Source organism: Thunnus maccoyii, chromosome 15 (assembly GCF_910596095.1).
Source record: "Thunnus maccoyii chromosome 15, fThuMac1.1, whole genome shotgun sequence".
Taxonomy (NCBI): Eukaryota; Metazoa; Chordata; class Actinopteri; order Scombriformes; family Scombridae; genus Thunnus; species Thunnus maccoyii.
Genome location: NC_056547.1, coordinates 12,519,599 through 12,539,895, shown reverse-complemented (window position 1 = coordinate 12,539,895; position 20,297 = coordinate 12,519,599). Strand labels below are relative to the sequence as shown.

The 20,297-nt window shown below is 39.2% G+C and overlaps 1 protein-coding gene across 6 annotated transcripts in view; it reads right to left on the bottom strand.

Moving 5' to 3' along the window:
- The window catches only part of LOC121912405 (sodium bicarbonate cotransporter 3-like), a 47,427-nt gene extending 28,052 nt beyond the window's left edge, over positions 1–19,375 (bottom strand). For 4 of the 6 annotated variants that reach the window (XM_042434520.1, XM_042434522.1, XM_042434521.1 and 1 more), the window contains exons 1-3: positions 19,208–19,374; positions 1,705–1,786; positions 30–179 (exon numbers count right to left, since the gene is read on the bottom strand). In XM_042434520.1, the coding sequence (XP_042290454.1) occupies positions 30–179; positions 1,705–1,786; positions 19,208–19,249 (274 nt within the window). In that variant the 5' untranslated portion in view covers positions 19,250–19,374. Of the gene's footprint in view, positions 1–29; positions 180–1,704; positions 1,787–16,929; positions 16,940–19,207 lie in introns of those variants that run through there. The other 2 variants (XM_042434525.1, XM_042434524.1) reach the window with 2 other exon arrangements.
- Positions 19,376–20,297: the final 922 nt, after the last annotated feature.

Here is a 20,297-nt window from a genome sequence, read left to right as displayed (position 1 = left end):
TGTGTTATACGTTAGGAACACAGTCCAACCATAAGAAGGGGATTCCCTGCCATCTTCCTTCCCCTCCTCAGTGTCTCTCTCTTTCTTCTTTCGGTGGTGTTTGTGTCCTCGGTGGCGATGCCTCCGCTTGCTCTCCCTTCCAAGAGGAACATGGACGCCTACGTAGACAGCTCTGTGACCTGGGGAAAAGAAAGGAAGAATACCAATTCAGACACCTTTCCTGCACTCACATACAAATTAAGGGGAAAATTAGGATACGATAGGAATGCAAGAATAGTATTTTGGAATAATACTAAAAGATAAAATAGCATAAAAGAAGAAATCACAATTTAGGTTATATCTTTACTATCATGATACAAACTGACTCAAAAATACCACTAAGTGGTGGTAAAGAGAAACATTTTAAAGAATTTCATGTTATTGGAAATAAAGCATGTTTTCTTATCATGTTGTTTGACAAAACAAATCAATACATATTTTGTATATAAAGGTCCATAACTGCTATATTTTTATATCATTCTGAACCTACACTGAAATCATGTTGTTTTCACGTTGTTCACAAATAAAGGCTCTGTAACATCTGATGGGTACAATCTTGACTATTTTTAAACAGCAAATTATGTTATTTCATTGCTCATCCACTAAATACAGCACTGTGGACTTGTGCTTCTGCTAGCAACAAAAGCAAATAAACCAACAAAGTATTTATTACGGTAATTCAAATTTCTCCCAGAGGGCATGCCATAATATAAATGGAATTCCAAATTCAACAAATTAACTGCTACTGTACATTTTATAAATACTTAACATACATCATAAAACTGACTATTTAAACCTTTTAAAAACAGTAACACAGTCCCACAAATGGACAATCGTATACAGTACAACTAAAATAACATTGGAAAGAAGTTATTTGTCTTCTGAGTGGTCCAGATAACCTACAAGGAAGAAACCAGACTACAAAACTGAACTTTTTCACCCTTCTGTTTTCCCCCAATATTTTATCAACTTCCCCTATTTATTGTTATTGCCACACAGGAACTCTGTTCTGAGATGCAAACGCCCTATTTTTGCCCTACATTCTCTGCCAATACTCATTTTTCTTAGATGAGTCACTTCTCTACAATTCAAGAGAGAACCCAGGAGGAATGAAACTGAGACGTGGCGCTCAGCGGAAGGCAGAAGCGACATACACATCAGTTGAACAGATGGAGAGAAACAGACAGAGAAGGAGGAGAAGAGGATGAAATAGAAAAGACAGAAAATGAAAGGAGAGGGTGGAAAAAACTGACAGCTTAGCTAGACAGAAAGCAGAGGACTCAAGTGGTCTCATAAAAGCAGAGAATGGTATAAATGGAGATATTATTGAATGGAGGATGGAAAATATGAAGTGGTGGACCCACATAAAGACCGAGCAGTGAGCTGGAGGGGGATGATAGAGAGACAAGAAAGGAGATATTGTAGTGGTAATATTGTTGGTGGTCCTGCTTCTCCACATGTAAACAGCACTGACACTTCATTAGATGGAACACTCCATCAATTATCTTATCAATAACTTTATTAAATTCATCAATCAATCACATAGTCATTAACAATGTTAACAAGAATAGATATACATTGCAATATTTTTTTAAATTTTTTGATAACTTAATAATAGCACAAAGTCAGAAGGGGAAATCTTTGTCTGTGTGGTTTTAAACTTACTTTCCAAATCCTCCTTTTCATAGTTGGTGTGTGGGGTGAAGCTGGTCTTCCCATGGTCAACTATTGCCTCCTCATCTAGACCCTGAGAAACGACAGGATGGAGGGAGAGAAAGCAATAGAGATGAAGAGAGGGAGAAAATAGACATCAAGGTACACAATTAAAGACATAAGTAATGATCATCATGTATCCAGAATACATATTTTTCAAAAGCAAATGGCCTTAAAGCAGTCAAAATATGTTTGGGGGTGATGTTTTTATGTTTTGAAAAATAAAACCACAATATAATGAGACTTCTACATACAGCTCATTAGACACTAAATACTGCTCCACTGTAAGTGTTAGTCTTGGAGAGATACCAGTAGACAAAAACATGTCATAAAATATTAAAAGCTTGTCTGACACGCATTTGATAATGACAGATAATAGACTCTCATTACAAAGATATCAGATTTGATAGGTTTACTCTTTGGGTTGATTACACCTTGTTTACTCCATTATCTGTGGAAACTGGAATGACAGATGTAGGATCTGTTGGTGAGGCAGTGGGAGATGAGTCTGTTCGTAGGAGCAGAACGTGGGGAATTACCAGGGTAGGAGCAAGGACCATCAGCTTACCAACCATCAGCATTACATGCTTAATCTCAACCTTGATCCCAAAGTCAGCCCAGGAATAATTCTAATCTTAACACTTAATCAGCCCTTGAAAAAGACCAGTCAGAACTTTGCTAAAACATTCAGTTTGAAACTCAAACTCACAAAGACAGACAAGCACAAGACAACACATGCACACACACACAAACAATACCATAAACCTTCAGAAGTCAAACCCAGCTAATACCAACCTTGTTATTAGTGGTCCCTTGATTCCCTGCCCTTAAGTGCCAGGACATTTAAGGCACAGAGACACTGTCTCCAATTACTACTGCATGTGTGGCCAAAAGAGAACAAAATGTCCTGTGAGATGTCACTGTGGGTCCATCACCAGACTACAGCAATGGATGTTATATGATATGGATGTCACTATAGACCACAACCACAGAAAAAATAATAAAAGCAGACTCCCTTGGCTTCTTTCCACTTCATAACATCATATCCCCTAAATCCCCCCCCATATCAGTGATAACAAATACATTTAAATTCACACTAAACAAAGAAAACCAAGCATCCATGCCAAATCCCTTCAACAACAGGGCACTGGTGTATTGAAAAATATACCAGAGTCGTGAGAAATTTGTATTTCGCAGTCCCAATAACTGTAATACTTCCAGCATGATGTATTGTGACCAGGAAGGAAACGTCTATTTGAGACACACAGACATATAGGGTATATCACTACCACATGGTGACAGTGAGCTAATGCTGCCTGACTGCCAGGTTCATAAGAATAGGCTGAATCAGGGGTATATGACAGTAAGTTTCTGACAGTTGATTGGCTGATAGTAGGGATCCTATTTTACAGTTTCTTTTAGTCCTGCTTTTTGTTTTTTTAAGCTTATGTTTTCATAACAGGTTGGGACAGGTTGCAAAACACAGTTTATGAGACTAAATATTATTTTCTGCTCACAGTAGGTTGATCCCAAAATGACTTCATTAAACATGCCACATTCAGTCTTTTATATAAGTAATATCATATAATCGACAGACACAGCATGTCAACGAAGCAAATCTGCTGTTCTCCTGCCTCATGGACAAACACTGATGCAACACAATCCCCAATTGGAGGATTCTTTCAATCTCTTAAACCAATCACAGAGAAGCACTGCTGCCAAGCAGGAGAGAGTGGAAACAAAAGGTGATGATGATGTTAGCCACATGCTGAAAGGATACATGATACGTGGATGACATCAGGGCCTCTCGTATCTTGGCTCTAACATGCCAGTCATCTCCACTGACCACACAGAAATTTCATTCTGATGGAAAGCACGTACTGTCCATCTCCTGCTTTCCCTGTTTCATTACTGATGTACTACTATAAGCATGTCTTCAATGACATTCAGATTTCTGCACATATATTACCATAATCACTGCCCTGTTAGAACCCCACCTACAATGAATGATGCCATCTGTGATTGTGTTTGTGTGTGCACTTGTAAGCCTGTGTGTGTGTGTCTGTATGTGTGTGCGTGTTTCTCAGTTGCTGGTGGATTTGCATGATAATGAGCAGCGTTGCTCTCTGACAGTGTCTTGATGAGGAGCGGCAATAATTCAGCTGCAGAGAGGCAGAAAAGCAGCAAGAAATTTATCTGTCCCTTGGAACTGGTGATCTTCTCCCCACAGCACTCCAAGGGCAGGTAAAACTGACCAAGGGTAACTAAAACTGGACTGAATCCTGATGGTCACTTGTGACAGAGAAGCACTGGAAACTGTCTAGGGTTTCAGACACATGGTAAGCTGCAATCAAGTCAGGACAGAGAACTGAAAGAAATGTCCACCTGAACAAATCACTACTAGCTTGTTTATTAATCTTACATATTTTAGTTGGAAAGTTTAACAAATTCTCTTGATTTCTTAGTTGAAAGGCACTGAAAAAAGCACTCTAGTGTAGTATTGGGAAAAAAACCCCACTCAATTCAAAAACCTAAGCATTGTCAGGGTCAAAACAAAATTAAATATCTTGTAATATATTAAATATGAATTTATTTATGGAACAAGTCAAACAAAATTAATTAACACAGTAAATCTTTTATCAGAGTTTGGCTAGTGGCCATAGCTAATTTCCCATTCTGCAAGAATCACGTGAACCAATGTTTACAAGCAAAGCAAACAACGCTGGTATATGTTTCATGAGTATCGTCTTATTCTTAAGCTTCTTAAAATACCACTTACATAAATCTGTTAGTTTCACTGTGCAACACCTGTTTACATACCAACATCCATTATCATGCGTTTTATGTTGTTGTTGTGCCTGTTTAGCGAAGTATAGGCACGTGTTAAAGTCTTTTGTGCCCTTAACACCACGTTGCTTGGTACAATTTAAGAGCACATGATGCAACCTGTCACATAGCTTTGTTCAAAATAAACTCCTACTCTGTCACCCGCAGTCCCCAGGCCAGGGAGGTGATTGGCCATTATGGCCACAAAGCACAGCTGTGACTGGGCTACAGGAGCATTGCCAGTGGGGAGGGCAGAAGAATTGCCAGCTGAGTAAGATTCATTTCTTCCCAAGAAAAACAACCATATAGTGACAGCAATAGGGGGCTATTGAGAGAAGGCAGATGCATCTCTGGTCTCATTTATCCAGTAAAAAAAACAGACCACATGTGCCAAGCCCTGTTTTCTTACATATGTGGAGCCAGAGAGACCTTGTGTGTCCAGTGGTGATCATTGTGGTTGTTTTAAATATGCCACCAAACCTAAGTAGATCCAAACAGTGGATTAACTAGACTATACAGGAAATCCCAGTTAATGATCAAGATTAGAGGTGTAACAGTTCATGTAATCATCCTGAACCGTTCGATACAGGATGTTTGGTTCAGTACACGACTTTCCTTGGTTCGGTATGCTCCCTGACGCAAACAATTACTGTCAAAATACTTTAAAAATCCACTTACTCTAATGGGTGGAACAATAATTCTAACACTTGAGTTCCACCCAGAACGTTTTGGCAGTGCACCACTTAGCTGTAGCATGCTCATAGATGTATGCTCGCTGGCTTAGCCAAGTTACCCTGGTTACCCATACTCATGTAGTGCCACTGCCGCCATTATTATTATAATATGCGCCGTTATCCCTGTATTTCAAACAATATCACGTCTCCCTTTCCCCCTCCCCTCTTTTTCGCTTTTGACTCAGGCTTTGAGTGAAGCCGTTAAGAACAACTATAATCACATTTGATTTCTGATGTGGTCAGACAACACGTTGTAAAAACCAGTGCTGAGCAACCATAAATCAGCATAAAACAGCTGTCAGCAGGTGTTCTGACTCCTTGCAGGAAACAGAAAGTTTGTTTTCATTTTCCACTGCAGCACAACTAAACTGTTTCAGTAATAGTTTTGGCCAATGAGCCGTTGTTAGATGTTTATATTTTTCAAATAAAAGGATAAAAATATTATTTTCTTCCTTTCTTTTTTCCCCTGCCAAACCGAAAACATTCCGAACAGTGACCCCAAAACTGGGGAACCATTACACCCCTAATCAAGATACAGAGATTCATGGAAACATCACTTGAAAACTTAAAGATCCATTCTCAGTGTGTGTGCACTACGGGGCTTCAGGTTTCCACATTACACTTGTGTAAGTTGTATACTGGACCACAGTTAGCTTCCTAACTAGTTGTGATGTCATAAATCATGTTCATAGCCCCACCCCTTAAACTGAGATGTTCAGTAAGCACAGAGAAACTTTCCTCCTTCAGAAGATGAAAGTGAAAACAGCCTTCTCGTGTCAAATACTGTACATACATCATTCTGCACAGTGAAGCTCAAACATCCAACTCAAGGAACAATAAGCAAAATACATTTTTGAGTGGAGGGGCGCTTAAACAGTGGTATGAGCTTTATTCTCCATTGAGACATTAGTGCTGCAACATGACAGAAACATTACTAATAAGGATGTGCCACATTCTGCCATCCAATGACTGGCAAAATCTGAATTCAACTTTTACAGGCATCAAAAACCTATTTTCTCAAATCAGCTTCTTAATATGAGCAATGGTGTCATACATAACGCACAATGTTCTCCCAAAATTAGAAGTTTTGGTTATTTCATGTGAGAGATTCCTCTTTGTTTGAGCTCCTCTCAGTGGTTTGAAGTGGGTAGGGCTCATATCTGATCTGAAGTTTTAAGTGTTTAAATAATATTGTTTTTTTCAAACTTTAACATTATCTAGTCACAAATATTTAACCATGTTTCCAGGGGCTTTATTGCAGCAGTCTAATACTGGTCAAGGGGCATTTCTGTGAATTAATAAAGCATCTAATAAAGGGAGACAGACCTATTGTTTGCTCTTCAGATAATATAAAAGGCAATACATCATGGACACATTAATTAAAAACACAAACACAGAAAGCTTGACTACCTACTATAGTTTTTCCATAACGGATAAAAGGCTGGCACATTACGGTGAGTGTATCTGCATATGAGGATTTTCCCTGGCTTTTACAGCAGCTTAGCTGGTAAAAATCAGCATTGTGTTGGGTTTTATGCAGGGTTGGGGGATTTAAGGTTCACACAAACCTAAAGAGTGAACACAAGGCTTACCATGTGTGCATTCTCTAAACAAGGGATAGTTAAAGTTAAATGGGCATGTCGAATGGTATGGTCAGGACAGTCTTGTGAAATTCTGTTTATGTGTGTATATGGAGGTGTTTGTGATCAATATATAAACATGGCAATGCTTGAAAACAGCTTTGAAAAACCAAAGTTTAACTTAACTCTGTATGAGCTCATTGCCAAAAAGTATTATCCTGGGACAGTGCTGCTAAGCGATGGAAACATTACACACAGGATGTGCTACATACTAAGGAATTCAGACATCAACATAGTGTCTAAGTTCTATGGCATTTGTTGCGGCTAGATTTTGTGGTGTTGTTTCCGATAAACGCATGTAATAGGATGTTATGATACCTTGCACTGTGCTGCCTCAATAATTACTCAATTCACACCTCTGATACAGTCTTAATGAAAACATAACATTACAATCTTCACAGCTGTAACATTTATGGCATTGCAATTGTGCTGAATTATGTTATTTAATATTATGTAGAACAGATGTGCATGTTATTATGTCCGACGCTTTCCACACTTACAAGTCATTACAAACATTTATTTAAGTGCTTGTTGGAAAATATTTGCATATTTGTAACTTCACCAGAATTGAACACTACAGAACTAATTTTAAAAAGTAATGCATTACATTTTGATACATTTGAAATAATTTTATTGTTGTTTGACAAGATGTAGGTTAACCTCACATCTGTCGGGTGGGAGTGATTTAAACACATAGCAGTGATGCACCTCTTAAGCCAACCAGACAAGTGCCAACAGGCCTGGTTCCCTCTAATCTCAGGTCTTTGCCAGCCTTGCTTTGCTCGGCTCTGGTCCAATCGATAGAGACTGACGTAAGAGAGGTGTTACATAGTGAGAGACCTGTCCCTTGAGATTACAGAATATCTCTCTGTTATACAGAAACAAATGCATATTTACACAGTACAGATTAGAATAGCGACATATATTTACTGCCAATTAATGTAAAATTATGTAACAAATTTGATTACATCTGAAAACAAAGAAAGAGAAATAGACAATGAGCACTTACACATGACTGTTAACAAACAGCGATGTACATTTCAGTGTATATGTACATGTATCATGTGAAGTCTTTTCAGGAAGGCACATGCATCTATTTGTGCTTACAGGTGCTGAGTAACAAAAGCGAACACAAAAATAGCAATAACAAGTTGATCAGGCAGCTATGTTTTGCTGACTTTTGCTGACTAGCCATTCAATCCTTCCCATCCTTGGAGTCCCACCACATTTGGATAGGGCAGCTAACAAGCTTGTGTATACCTAATGTCTCCTGAGTGAAGATGCAGTTAAATCCCTTAGTTTTAACAGTTAGGAAGATAATTTACTCTGGAGAAATTATGAACATTATGAACAGATACTTCAAATAGTCTCCATTGGAACGAACATGCACAGTCTTTTCAGACATACACACATTAACACAAAAGATCTCTGCCTCACAAATAGGGATAGGTATCGTTAGGATTTTATCGATACCGATATCAATACTGATACTTATCCAAATTTGTCTTATCCAGTATTTGAGACATGACATGAAAAGATGTGAAAGGAAGGATTCAACAGTTACTTTATTATTACTTAATTGCAGAAATAAGTTAATAGTTTCCTGAGTTTCCTGTATATATACATATATATATGTATAAACATAAATATACATATATATGTGTATGTGTATATATATATATATATATATATATATATATATATATAAGCTGTGGCTGCTGCTTGACTGACATTGTCTATGGGATTATTTAGGAACATAAATAAAAAGTGCTTAAAACCAATGCTAACTGTGTCCTGAGTTAATAACTACAGACTTATATTTATATCGATAACGAGTGTTACCTTGACTTGATGAGGTCGAGACATTCGCATTTTTAGTTTGGCAAATCCCATCAGCATCGGAGCCAGGAGGCTGCACTGAGGATGTAGGTACAGCAGCCGCTTTGCTAAAGCAGTCAAACACGCTGCACTGTTTCAGATTTATATAATTTTGTATTTGTAAGTGTTTCATGAGGTTGCTGTTGTTACCCCCTTAACACGCAACTACCTTTTAACAGATATTTCATTTGGCTGCATTTGCATTAAATTTAGTAAATTGAGCCCACACTTTTGAATGTTTTTCTCTGTCAGCCATGACTGGAGAGTACAGAATGTAAACACGAAGTTACACAACGTCAAATGTAATCGCCTGACGCCAGCAGCTTTGTCATCATTGGGGACCGGTTAGGAATTTGAAAATGCCTACTATGTTAGAATGAATTAACGTTACATAAATACCGACAGCAGCACCATTTGTCCAGAAGTTTATCAATATTTTGGTACTGACCAGTCAGGAACCAGTACCAATTTAGTACTGGTTACCTATAACTACTCACAAATGTTTTCCCTTCTCTTTATGTGTGCCTGATTTTAAAATTTCCCTCTTGCTCATTGCTCCCAATCTGGGCATATCAATTTTTGCCATCAGTGCTTTTAGCTAGACTGAATGGAAGCAAGCATTTCATTTCATGTCACTTCAGTCAATAAACATTATCTCTATTGACAGCAGGCATCTTGTTTGTATTCAGCTACCTTGGCAGACCCATTTTCACCCATCTCTCCCTGATACTCTTCTCTCTTCCTTCCTGTTCTCCTTGTCCCACTCCTTCATTATCATTAAAGATTAAAAGGGAAATGTTTCCATTTCGAGAGGCGTGTCTAATGAGGCAACAGCTTCCCTCTTTCACATTATCCTCCTTCATCCTCACACCTTTTTTCCTTCTGGCCAATGTAATCACCACCTGCCCCATTTGTTAGCACAGACCACAACTCCACTCTACATCACAAAAACACAAGAGGACAAACCATTATAAACACTGCACACACAGCTACTGGATCCCTTTCAAGTGCAGACCACGACAGTTGGGCACACATAAACACACACACACACACACACAGGACCAGATGTACCGTAAGCACATGCTCCCCTTCACTCTGTTCGTCCATTTAGATCCTAAGCAAAGGCAGCAGGGATGTTAGCCAGTTTCTTCTATCGGAGGGTTCTCTCTTGTAGAACGTATGTGAGCTAAGCACTAACAGAGACACAGTCGCACTCGTCTGTTCCCTCTTCCTCTGCTCATCTCTTTATACAGAGAGAGAAAGAGAGAGAGGGAGCAAGCTGCTTCAGAACACACAGTGCTCTGCTCTACCCTGTCAGCCCGCTCTTTGCTCAGCAGCCAATCCCACCATTCCACCATGAATATTTTATTCGCCCAGCCAAGAGCTTAAAAACACACACATACACCCAACCACACAGAGGACATACACACACACACAGTTGGAGGACATACAAATGCTCACCCGCTGAGGTATTCAGGTCACAAATGAAGAGCCACTCCCAGCACAGATAAATAGAAACAAGCACACGCGTTGGCTTGGCATTCTTCAGAGGGTGCAATGAGTTGAAAAAAGCCAGATAGCAGTGTATTCATTAAGACTCCACATCATGCCTTTGTGCCTTTGAATTTGACATTCACAATTCTTATCATAGACTCAAGGTTGGACATGTCTTTCGACAACCTGTAATTTCACGAAGAACTATGGTTCAATATAAAGTGTGGGTGAAATTAAATAGAAAGGTTGGAACCTAACAGCTGAACCTACACGGAGCTGAAGTACCAAGAAAATTTGACTGGCCAGAGTTCTTGTGCAGAGTGGACAAACAGCAAGGCCATATGCACTAGTATCATGCAGCTAACTATCTTTTGTTGTGGTACAAAATTTTTTATCATTTACACAATAATTTGCAGCTTTGACCTTATACAGTTTTGTATACTGGCACTGTGCTAATGTTCATGGGGTTGAACACATTCAGACTACAGAGTTGACGAACAACAACAGCATCCTTCTGATAGCCACTAAGAAGTTTTACCAGAACTGCTTTACCAAGTGTCAACCATGTCTCAAACAACAACAAAGGGGAATATTATCATGAACAGTACAGATAACAACTGGTTACTATAGCTGTGCATTACATCCAGTGTCCCGGCCTGCCAAGGGCAGCAGATAAAATGTACATCCAGTGAAGAGGGGTAGAGTCATGTTTATGTTATGTTATGTTATTGGAAAAATCAGCACAGCCTGAATGAAAGAAAAGAATTGGATTTAAACTCAAGTTTTTACCAAACATTTTATTGGACAATGTATCTTCCTGTTCATGGTATTTTGTATATCTGTGGAGAAAGAAGTGTCAGTGTAGGTCTGTGGTGGTAGGCACCTTTGGACTGGATTTGACAGCTTCTCCTCATTTCCAGTAGGAACAAAATACTCAAGTTCAAACACACTTTTTAGGCACAACTCTAATCGCAAATGTAAAGAAATTCAGCATATGAGGAGTAAGTAAATATAAATATATATTATATATAATGTAAAGGATAAGTAATTGCCTTAAAAGCAAATCCTAGGAGGGTTGGATCAAGGTCCAGTTGCCCTCGATTCAACCTTCCTTCGATAACCATGACCTGGATGACGGTGAATCTTCACAGTCATCTATAAAGCAACTGCACTGACTCTCTTACTCAAGTTTAATCATACATCCTGTAGTGCTCTGTTTCAGCTATCACACTGTCTATGAAAATGCAACTTTGTGTAATTCTTGTCCTAAAAAACCCAAAAATTCCTGGAAGCCATCAATAGCACAGGAGTAGGGTGTAGTTATCGCATATGCGGATAGACAGTGTACGACTACTGTATGCCTAGAAGATTTGCCTCCATGGAAGAAATCCAGGAAGAAACACATAAGACTCTGGCCATGGTGATAAAAGATGACTACAGGAAATGTATAATATATATAATTTCAGTTTCTAGTAAGATAAGAGGACAGGAGGATTTTTTGGCACAGGGTTGCGTGTGCACCTCCTAGTTTTTACACAACCAAGAAAGAGGCTTTGGAGACAAGGATTAACCTCTCAAAGTCTTAGATCCAATTATCCTTACCAGTTTATATCATGACCCACCAAGAAATCAAGTTCCCCTAATATGCAACCATCAACACTCAGACCACTTAGCAAACTAATGGAGTTGATGAGTTTTCTAAGTTTTCCTGTAATCAGATGAGGTTTCATCTCCTCTCTGTAGACTTAGGGGTGTAGACGGATACAAATACATTATTTGGACATGCACAGATGATGCCCTCTGAACTGATGATTGACTGAGGTTCCACAGGTGCTACTTTTACCTCATGTTCTGATATTAAAGCGTGGCATCTTGACAGTAGAAGAACTTACCAGCTGAAGTTAGGGACTGTCTAAAAAGCACATCTTTCAGATTTTTGTCAATGGCATTCTCGTTTTATTTATCTTATTTTAATTTTAAAATTTTTATATTTTTATTATTATTATGATATTTTTTATCATGTATTATGGTCCAATGAGGCACTATGGCCAGTTTTTGTTAATGGCTCCCCATTTAAAAAAAGAAAAAAAAATCATAGACACTTCAGACCAACATTTTTTTCAGTCATGAAATATGTATTTCTGGCTTGTATGTTTCTAGGGCTGCCACGATTAGTCGATGTAATTGATGACGTCAATGCTGAAAACGCATCAACATCAACATTTTAAATCAACGCATTTTTATGAATTTACCTTTTTGATTCCCAAAATGCTTCAATTCATTGTAACGAATGTTTTTCTTCAATATCACTACTTAAATGCTGCGTGCATGACGTCAGTCGTCATTTTTGGCTCCAGTCATTGGTCGGCTCCAGTCAACACTGTGGTCAACACTTCAGTTTTAAATCATGTTCGGCTGCAGCACAGTCCAAGTCCGACTCAGTGGCGAAAGAGGTTACATGTAAAAGTTTCAAAAGACCCTAACCCTTCGAAAGTATGGGTGTACTTAAAATTAGCACAACACAAAAAGGTGGTTTGTACGCTGTGCAAAGTTTTGGTGGCATACCACAGCAGCACTAACGCTATGCACAAGCACCTGAGGAGAAAGTACACAGGCGCTATTCTGGATGATGGACCGCCAGAAAAGGTGAAACCACTGTAAGTGTTGTCTAATCACATTTATTAAATTACCATTAGTAGGGAGAGCTTTTGCTGTGCCATAATATTCACTCTACTATTAAATAGACATAACTTAGCATTCAGGCTAAACTCAGGACAGAGGAACAATTCTTATAATTTTCCCCTACCATTAGCCACTGACATGAAGCCAATATCAGATATCCAGTGGCCAAAAACACAAGGTTTCACTGAGGTAGTGCAAAATTACCAGAAATGTTCCTCTGTCCTGAGTTTAGCATGAATGCTAAGTTACGTCTATTTATAGCAGCTTGTTGGGACATGTACCTTATCTAATTATTTTATTTACACCATTATTTTGAGCACTTTTCTTTGTGTAGGGAATGCCATAAATAAAATAGATAACATTTGAATAATTATCATCACTATAATTAAAGGTGTAAGTTAAAGGAACATAGGGAATATTACTGTCTTTATTATACATGTTAAATAATTATGATGTATTTGTTTTTCTCCTCTCTTTCTCTCTTGCTCTCAGTAAAAGGCAAAGCCATGTAAGCAAATTCCTGAAAAAGAAGGATTGCTCACCACAATTTTGCAACAGCTCTTACTGATAGTGTCCTCAACATGATCATCAAAGACATGAGACCCCTGTCAATGGTAGGAGATGAGAAATTCTGTGCTATGGTTAAAACATGCCAACCAGGCGACATTCTCCCTAAAAGAACATGCTTCACCAACATGATGAAGAAGAAATATAAGGACGAATTCCAGAAAGTCAAACTTGCCCTGTCCTAATCCAGTTCCATGGTCAGTTTAACAACAGATGCATGGAAAAGTATTGCCACAGAGGCATACTTAGGCATAACCTGCCATTTTATTAACAATGACAGGGAGCTCATAAGCTACAGTTTGACTACTATGCCACTCAAACAGTGACACACTGCAATGAATATTGCATCCTGAACTGAAACCGCAACTGAGAACTTTGGAATTTCTGCAAGTAAAATCAAGACTGTTATGCATGACAATGCAGCTAATGTAGTAGCAGCCCTCAATTTGTTGGAAGAGAGGCATGGGATATCTTCAATCTGCTGTGCTGGCCACACATTACAACTAGTGGCAAATCATACACTGTAGAATCCACAAATTACAAGAGCAATTGGCGCTGCAAGGTGCTTGGTGGAACATTTTAAAAAGAGTGAACTTGCCAGCTCAAAGCGGGCAAAACGGGCAACCCTAAACACAAACTGAGTCAAGATGTTAGTGTAAGATGGAATAGCTCTATGATCAGCCGCCTGCTAGAACAGAAGTGGACTGTTAGAGCAACTCTGTCAGACACAGACGTTACACCAAGAGGAAAGCATTTCCATGACCTCAAAGCTGAACAGTGGAGCCTGCTGGAGGAGCTAGAACAAGCGCTCAAGCCATTTAGTGTGTTACTGTTTATCTTAGTGGGGAGTCATATGTGACCCTCTCCTCTCTACGTGCACTCATTAAAGGACTGATGAAGTCAACACAGAATGCAGCCTTTGACAACACCCATATGCAGGAATTTAAGGCTGCTGCAGCACAGGAAATCTCAACAAGGTGGGAGGTTGAGATGGCCTACAAAGATGATGCTACAAACACTAGTGTAATTGGAGCTGCCCTGGATCCCAGGTTTCGCAGACTGAAATTCCTGTACCCAGAAGAAAGCCTGAAACTGCAGGTGAAAGTGCAAGCCCTTGCACTAGAAGCAAAGAGGAGAGTGACAGAGAATCAGCGACAGCAGCATACCACAGAGGCCCTAATATCAGCGTTACAGAGAAGAGGTCTGTGTCTTTGCTGGATGCATTGCTTGGGTCGGACTCAGGAGAAATATCCAGCCAGAATGAAAATGGGGATGAGGCAGATGTCATCAGTCATTCAGTGAGAGAAGAGATTCTAGATTTTAGAGCCTCTACCTTAAAAGTACAGATCCTCTGCAGTGGTGGAAAGCAAATGAGGCAAGGTTTCCCTCTCTGGCTGTTCTGGTCTTATTTGCATACACCTGCAACATCTACACCTCTTGAGCCTCTCTTCCCCACAGCTGGAAACATAGTTTCCAAGAAAAGAGCTAGTCCAGAAAACGAGGGCCGGAGTCACACACCACCTCAGCTGCTGTCATCAATAATAAACATCTTAAATGCTGGTGAGTTTATATAATATTAAAGTTACACAGTATGTCGATATCTATGTGTATAAACATAACATTGTTGCCATATTTATGCCTTTATGACGTTATTTTGAGTGGGGATAGAGCAGCTACAATGTTAGCATAGCTCTGATCGATCTGATCTCCATTCAAAAAACAAGCATTTTAAAAGTCGTCTTGCAGACAGACCTGACAAAGGATGAATTAAGGCTTTTTACAAATCGACATCATGATGTAGTTATTTCAGCATCCTTTTGATCCGTTTATTACAATTAGATCACAGCAAAATCTATGTTTATTTACACAAACCACTGCTCTGAACAGGGTTGTTTAGACAGGATGAGAAGGCTGCAGTGGTGCTTGATCCTTTTGGTATTTTGACCAAAGCATGTCAGATACATTTATTAAGACCCCAGGGAATGGTGTTAACTTGTGGAAAAGGGCTATAATATGGCCCCTTTAATAAGGGGTTTAATAGAAACGTGGATGTCTTTTGGAGTTCCACTACTGACTTAAATAATAATCTTCTTTTTATTTATTTTTATCATGTTGGAGATGCTAGTTTAAACCTACAGTTTTGCACTTTAATATGTAAACCTTTATTTACATTTTGTTTTGTGCTGCATTATACAAAGACATACAGTTGGTTGTCAAAATAAAATGAACTTAAATGAAATGGTCAATTTGATTTTTTGGAGGAAAATTAATCACTTAGATTAAACGACTAATCGGTAAAGCGGTCGACAGATTAATCGATAGAAAAATAGTTGTTTGTGGCAGCTCTATATGTTTGCACTAACCTCCTGTTCTTTTTCCACTATTGATTTCCATCTGGACTATTAACAGTTACAGAGCTTTCATTTATACTGAGTTTAGACTTTTTACAATTTTTTTTTTAAAAGGTGGGCTTCAAATACAAATCACGTTTTATTATCTGATTAATTCAGGTACAGGGATAAATTATTACAATTATTTTGTACACTCTGTGAGGAGCTAAACTAATGTGTAGGAGTACAAATCAGAGTTGAAAACAATTAAATGCAGAAAATTCACAAAATTACCTGTAATGACATTGGTCTGTGTGCACACAAGCTTCAAAATGTCAGTGTTTTAGTCAATCAATAGGGCTCAAATCAAAGACCTCCCATTAGTAATCTGACAGCTAGAAAAACAGACTTGTGACCACATGTTGCTGCTTTGAATCCCCACACCAGTCAGAAAAACTCCCCTTCCTGTTGATGGACATCTGACTAAGGGCAAGACATACTGTATGTAGCTTCACCCAAGTGCATTGAAATGTGTTGTATAAGAATATGTATGAGACACAGAGATGATCATGCAAACTGGATTGCCCTCCTCTAGCTAACCAGAATCATTCTCAGATTTAAATAAAACTTTCTCTATGAGTCAAAAAATTAGAAGGCAATGGTATTCCCAACTGTGTAATTTTCTAATTCCTGTAGTGGACCTAGTCATTCCCTCCGAGAAGCACTTAAAAGCTTGTGGCCTGTGGTACTGTTTAATCACATCATACATTCTGAGTACATTTATATTTTCCTATAGAAAGTAGACTGTGCAGTTACACTCTCTGTTTACATCGTGCACAGGCTCTCTGTTGTGTTCCCGATTAGCCTATAGCTGATTATAGTAGGAATTAATTCTTTTTATCGTATTATCAGAATAATATTGCTGAAAAGAACAGAGCACCCTCTGACTGGCAAAGAGGCTCATTCTGTGTAATTACTCATTAAAAGCAATGCCATACAGAAGAGCTTCATGAAACACTCACTAACCCTGGCAGTAAGTGCTGAGCCAATAATAGTTCAGGTCATGGAGCCCATACTGGCAGGACTCAAACCCTCTTTCAGTAGTGGGACAGCAGGATGTACAAATCCCTCTCTTACTGGCAAGCTGGCAAACACCTGTGGAAAAATTCAATGAAAGCTACTACTGTTGAGCCAAATTACTGTAATCTATAAACAGAGATGAGGGTGAAAATGTATTAGGCAAAATATGACCAAACACAACAAAATGGGAATCAGTTATGAGAGTTTTGACTGTGATTATCACTTGACAACCATGCTTGACAGTTTTTAAAATAAATTGCACATGATTATTACCTTCAAGACAGCACAGTACAGAGGCTGCGTTACACAAAAGAATTTAAACAAGCCTCATTTTCCTCACCCCTTATGGATGTTGTGTTCATCAGAAAATAATGCAATTAGGCTCAAATAAAAGAAAAAGAAACGTCCTGCATGGTTTGAAAATGAATGCTTGTCTTAAAATCATTACAGAGCTAATACACAACTTAACTAAAAAGGAACTATACAACTGCTATTAAAACCCTACTGTCTTTCTGTGTCAGAAAATCATTAGCCCTTTCACCACCAACTCAACCTGACTGAAAAGGATGTGATGCCCATGGGCCTTGACTTAAGCACACACAATACAGGTTAAACAAGTAAAACCTGGCCATAATAAGAGCTGCTTGTTTCCTTTGCCATTTCCTTTATGAAATGGTAATAACCTCATCTCCAACACTGGGGCTCATCAAACATCGATGCCTTCGAGTAGCTCTCTCCAAATGCCACAAACAAAGACTCCTTTACAGACTCCTGACAATAACAGTGGTCAACCAGCCTGAAAATAACCAAAGTGTCTTGTTAAAACCAGATTCATGTTCTTTAAAACATGCACGCACGGGCTGAATGTCCTGCTCACAGTTTAACAATGGTGTGTTCTTCACTGTGTGAATTTTGATGGGTTAACAGTTAATGAACCCAGAGAAACCATTATGCATCAGGCAGTTGGATTATTTCCCAAGGGATCCTGTCTTCCTGACTTCCATGCCTAGGGAGGGAATGAAGTAAGCAGCTATACAGCGACTCCTTTTCACTGGGCAGCCAGGGGTCAAGTTTCGTCGGAAGCATGCACATGTTCATGCATGCACACATATACATATAGGCGCACACACACACATGGTAGTGGACAACCCTACACCAAGCCAGTCAGCTGGCTGTGCATTTTAAACTTAGCAGTGTAACCAGTTTCTTTTTTGGGGTTGTTAAACACTGCTGTGTGTTTGATGCTCATCATCTCATGTGTGACTGTAAGGTTACACCTAGCAAACAGGATGTTCGTGTACACTCACCCACAACTCAGTTAAAACATCATAAAGACAAGAATGTGGTAGTTGCTGTGTCAGCTACTGTAATTCACGTGTCTGATATTGCGGGAAATGGTTTCTTTTTCGGTTCCAGGTCTAACCTCTTCTCGTTTCACAAGCTTGCAACAGCAAAATTAGCAGCATTTCCTGTCACAACAACGCTGATCTATTTTGGGCGCATTTTATAAGCAAATTAGCCTTTTATTAATGTACTCTAAAATGTTCCAGCAGATCTTACCAAGTGTCTTGCTGGGACAAAGAACATCAAGAAGCGGACTGGTGAACCTGTTGAGCATTAGGGGATGTAAGCCACGGCACAAAGCTAACGTAACGTTACTGGTAACGTATATACAGTAACGTTAGCTAACGTTAAGTTAATTAATGACAGGCTTATAAACTTGACAGACCTACTCAGACAACACCAGAGGCTTATCATGTCTAATTATATGTAAGCTTGAATGCTTGAACAAACGACGCTGTCCAAACTTGTCAGCTAACATGACATTTATTTATTAGCGTTAACTTCAGGTACTAACGGTAATAACGTTAACGCTAACTGAACAGGCTTGCCCAGCTATATTTCATTAGCTAGCAAGTAATATCTAGTAAGCCTTGAAGACGAGCCAAACACCTAAAAACCGCCAGGAAAACACATTCCTACAAACTGTATATTTTAATAAACGCTTATACGAGGGACCTGAACACAGCTTGTACCCATGCCACGTGTCAGAACTAGAAAGCCGGCTAACAATAGCAGCCGCCGGATGGTGCCTCACTGAATCTGACTCCCAAGCATCCCTACTACTTCTCCGGCTGCTTGGCAAACAAGGGGTAACCCCGGACAAAGAGCCATACAGATATAACGGCGGGCTAACGGTTATCTGTGTCGTGCGGGTACTTACTGTTCTCAAGAGGGGCCTCATTTGTTCCGAAGGTTCTTCCATTTCACCTGCTGCCAGTCTTCTGCCCACCGTTAGCTGTTTTTTTTGCCGGTTGATGTGCAGAGGAGACCGGGCTCGGTGACACTTCAGTGAACTGAGGGTTGGCTGTGCTTCCCCTGACGACGCCGTAAGGACACGCCTCCATAATGATTGACAGTGATGGATTGCCAATACGCTTTCAATAGCCGGCGTTTTCAGCCAATCAAATCCAAGAACGTAACGATGGCGTTGGGGGCTAGTTCCTTGTTGCCTCAAAGTCCCAAGCGGGCTTTTTGTGTTACGAAGTTGGACGTACAATAGCTGTTGAAATCCATAACATATCCATTTGAATTCTACCCTAGATCCACAAATTTTAAATCATTTTGGATTACTGGAAGATTAAGATAATGGATTTGAATAATTTAGCGTCAATGAGGAGTAAGAACAAGCTATTTGACATCATATCACTCTTTAAGCTACTTAAAGTCTGTTTTAAAACAATAGTCAGGTGTCAAATGAACATTGAAATAGGATTTTCTCTCCACAATCAATCCTCCTGTTCAAACTGGCCATTAGAAGATTCCTTCATAATGCACTTACACTGTAAGTGATGGGGGACAAAATCAACAAGCCTCCTGTGCAAAAATGTATTTAAAAGTTTATCTGAAGCTAATATGAAGCTCCAGCCATCCAGATTAGTCAAATCAAGTAGATGACATTACAGACCTTTTAGTGCCAAAGTCCCTCTTTTTGTTACTATACTGCCGCAGCTCAACAGGGAAACACTGTCTGAGGAAACACAAAGAGGGAATTTGATGCTAAAAAGACTGTAAATGTGTCAAATACTTGATATGACTAACTTGGACAAGCCTCATATAGGCTTTAGTAAACGTTTAAATGCATTTTTTGCACAAAAGGACTATATGGACACACTGTGGATTTTGGCCCCCCATCACTTACATTGAAAGTACATTTGAAGGGGATCTTTTAATAGCCAGTATGAACAGGAGGAATGATTACAGCGAGGAAAACCTCTTTCTGCTACTGACCAATCTGTAAATAACATGGATTA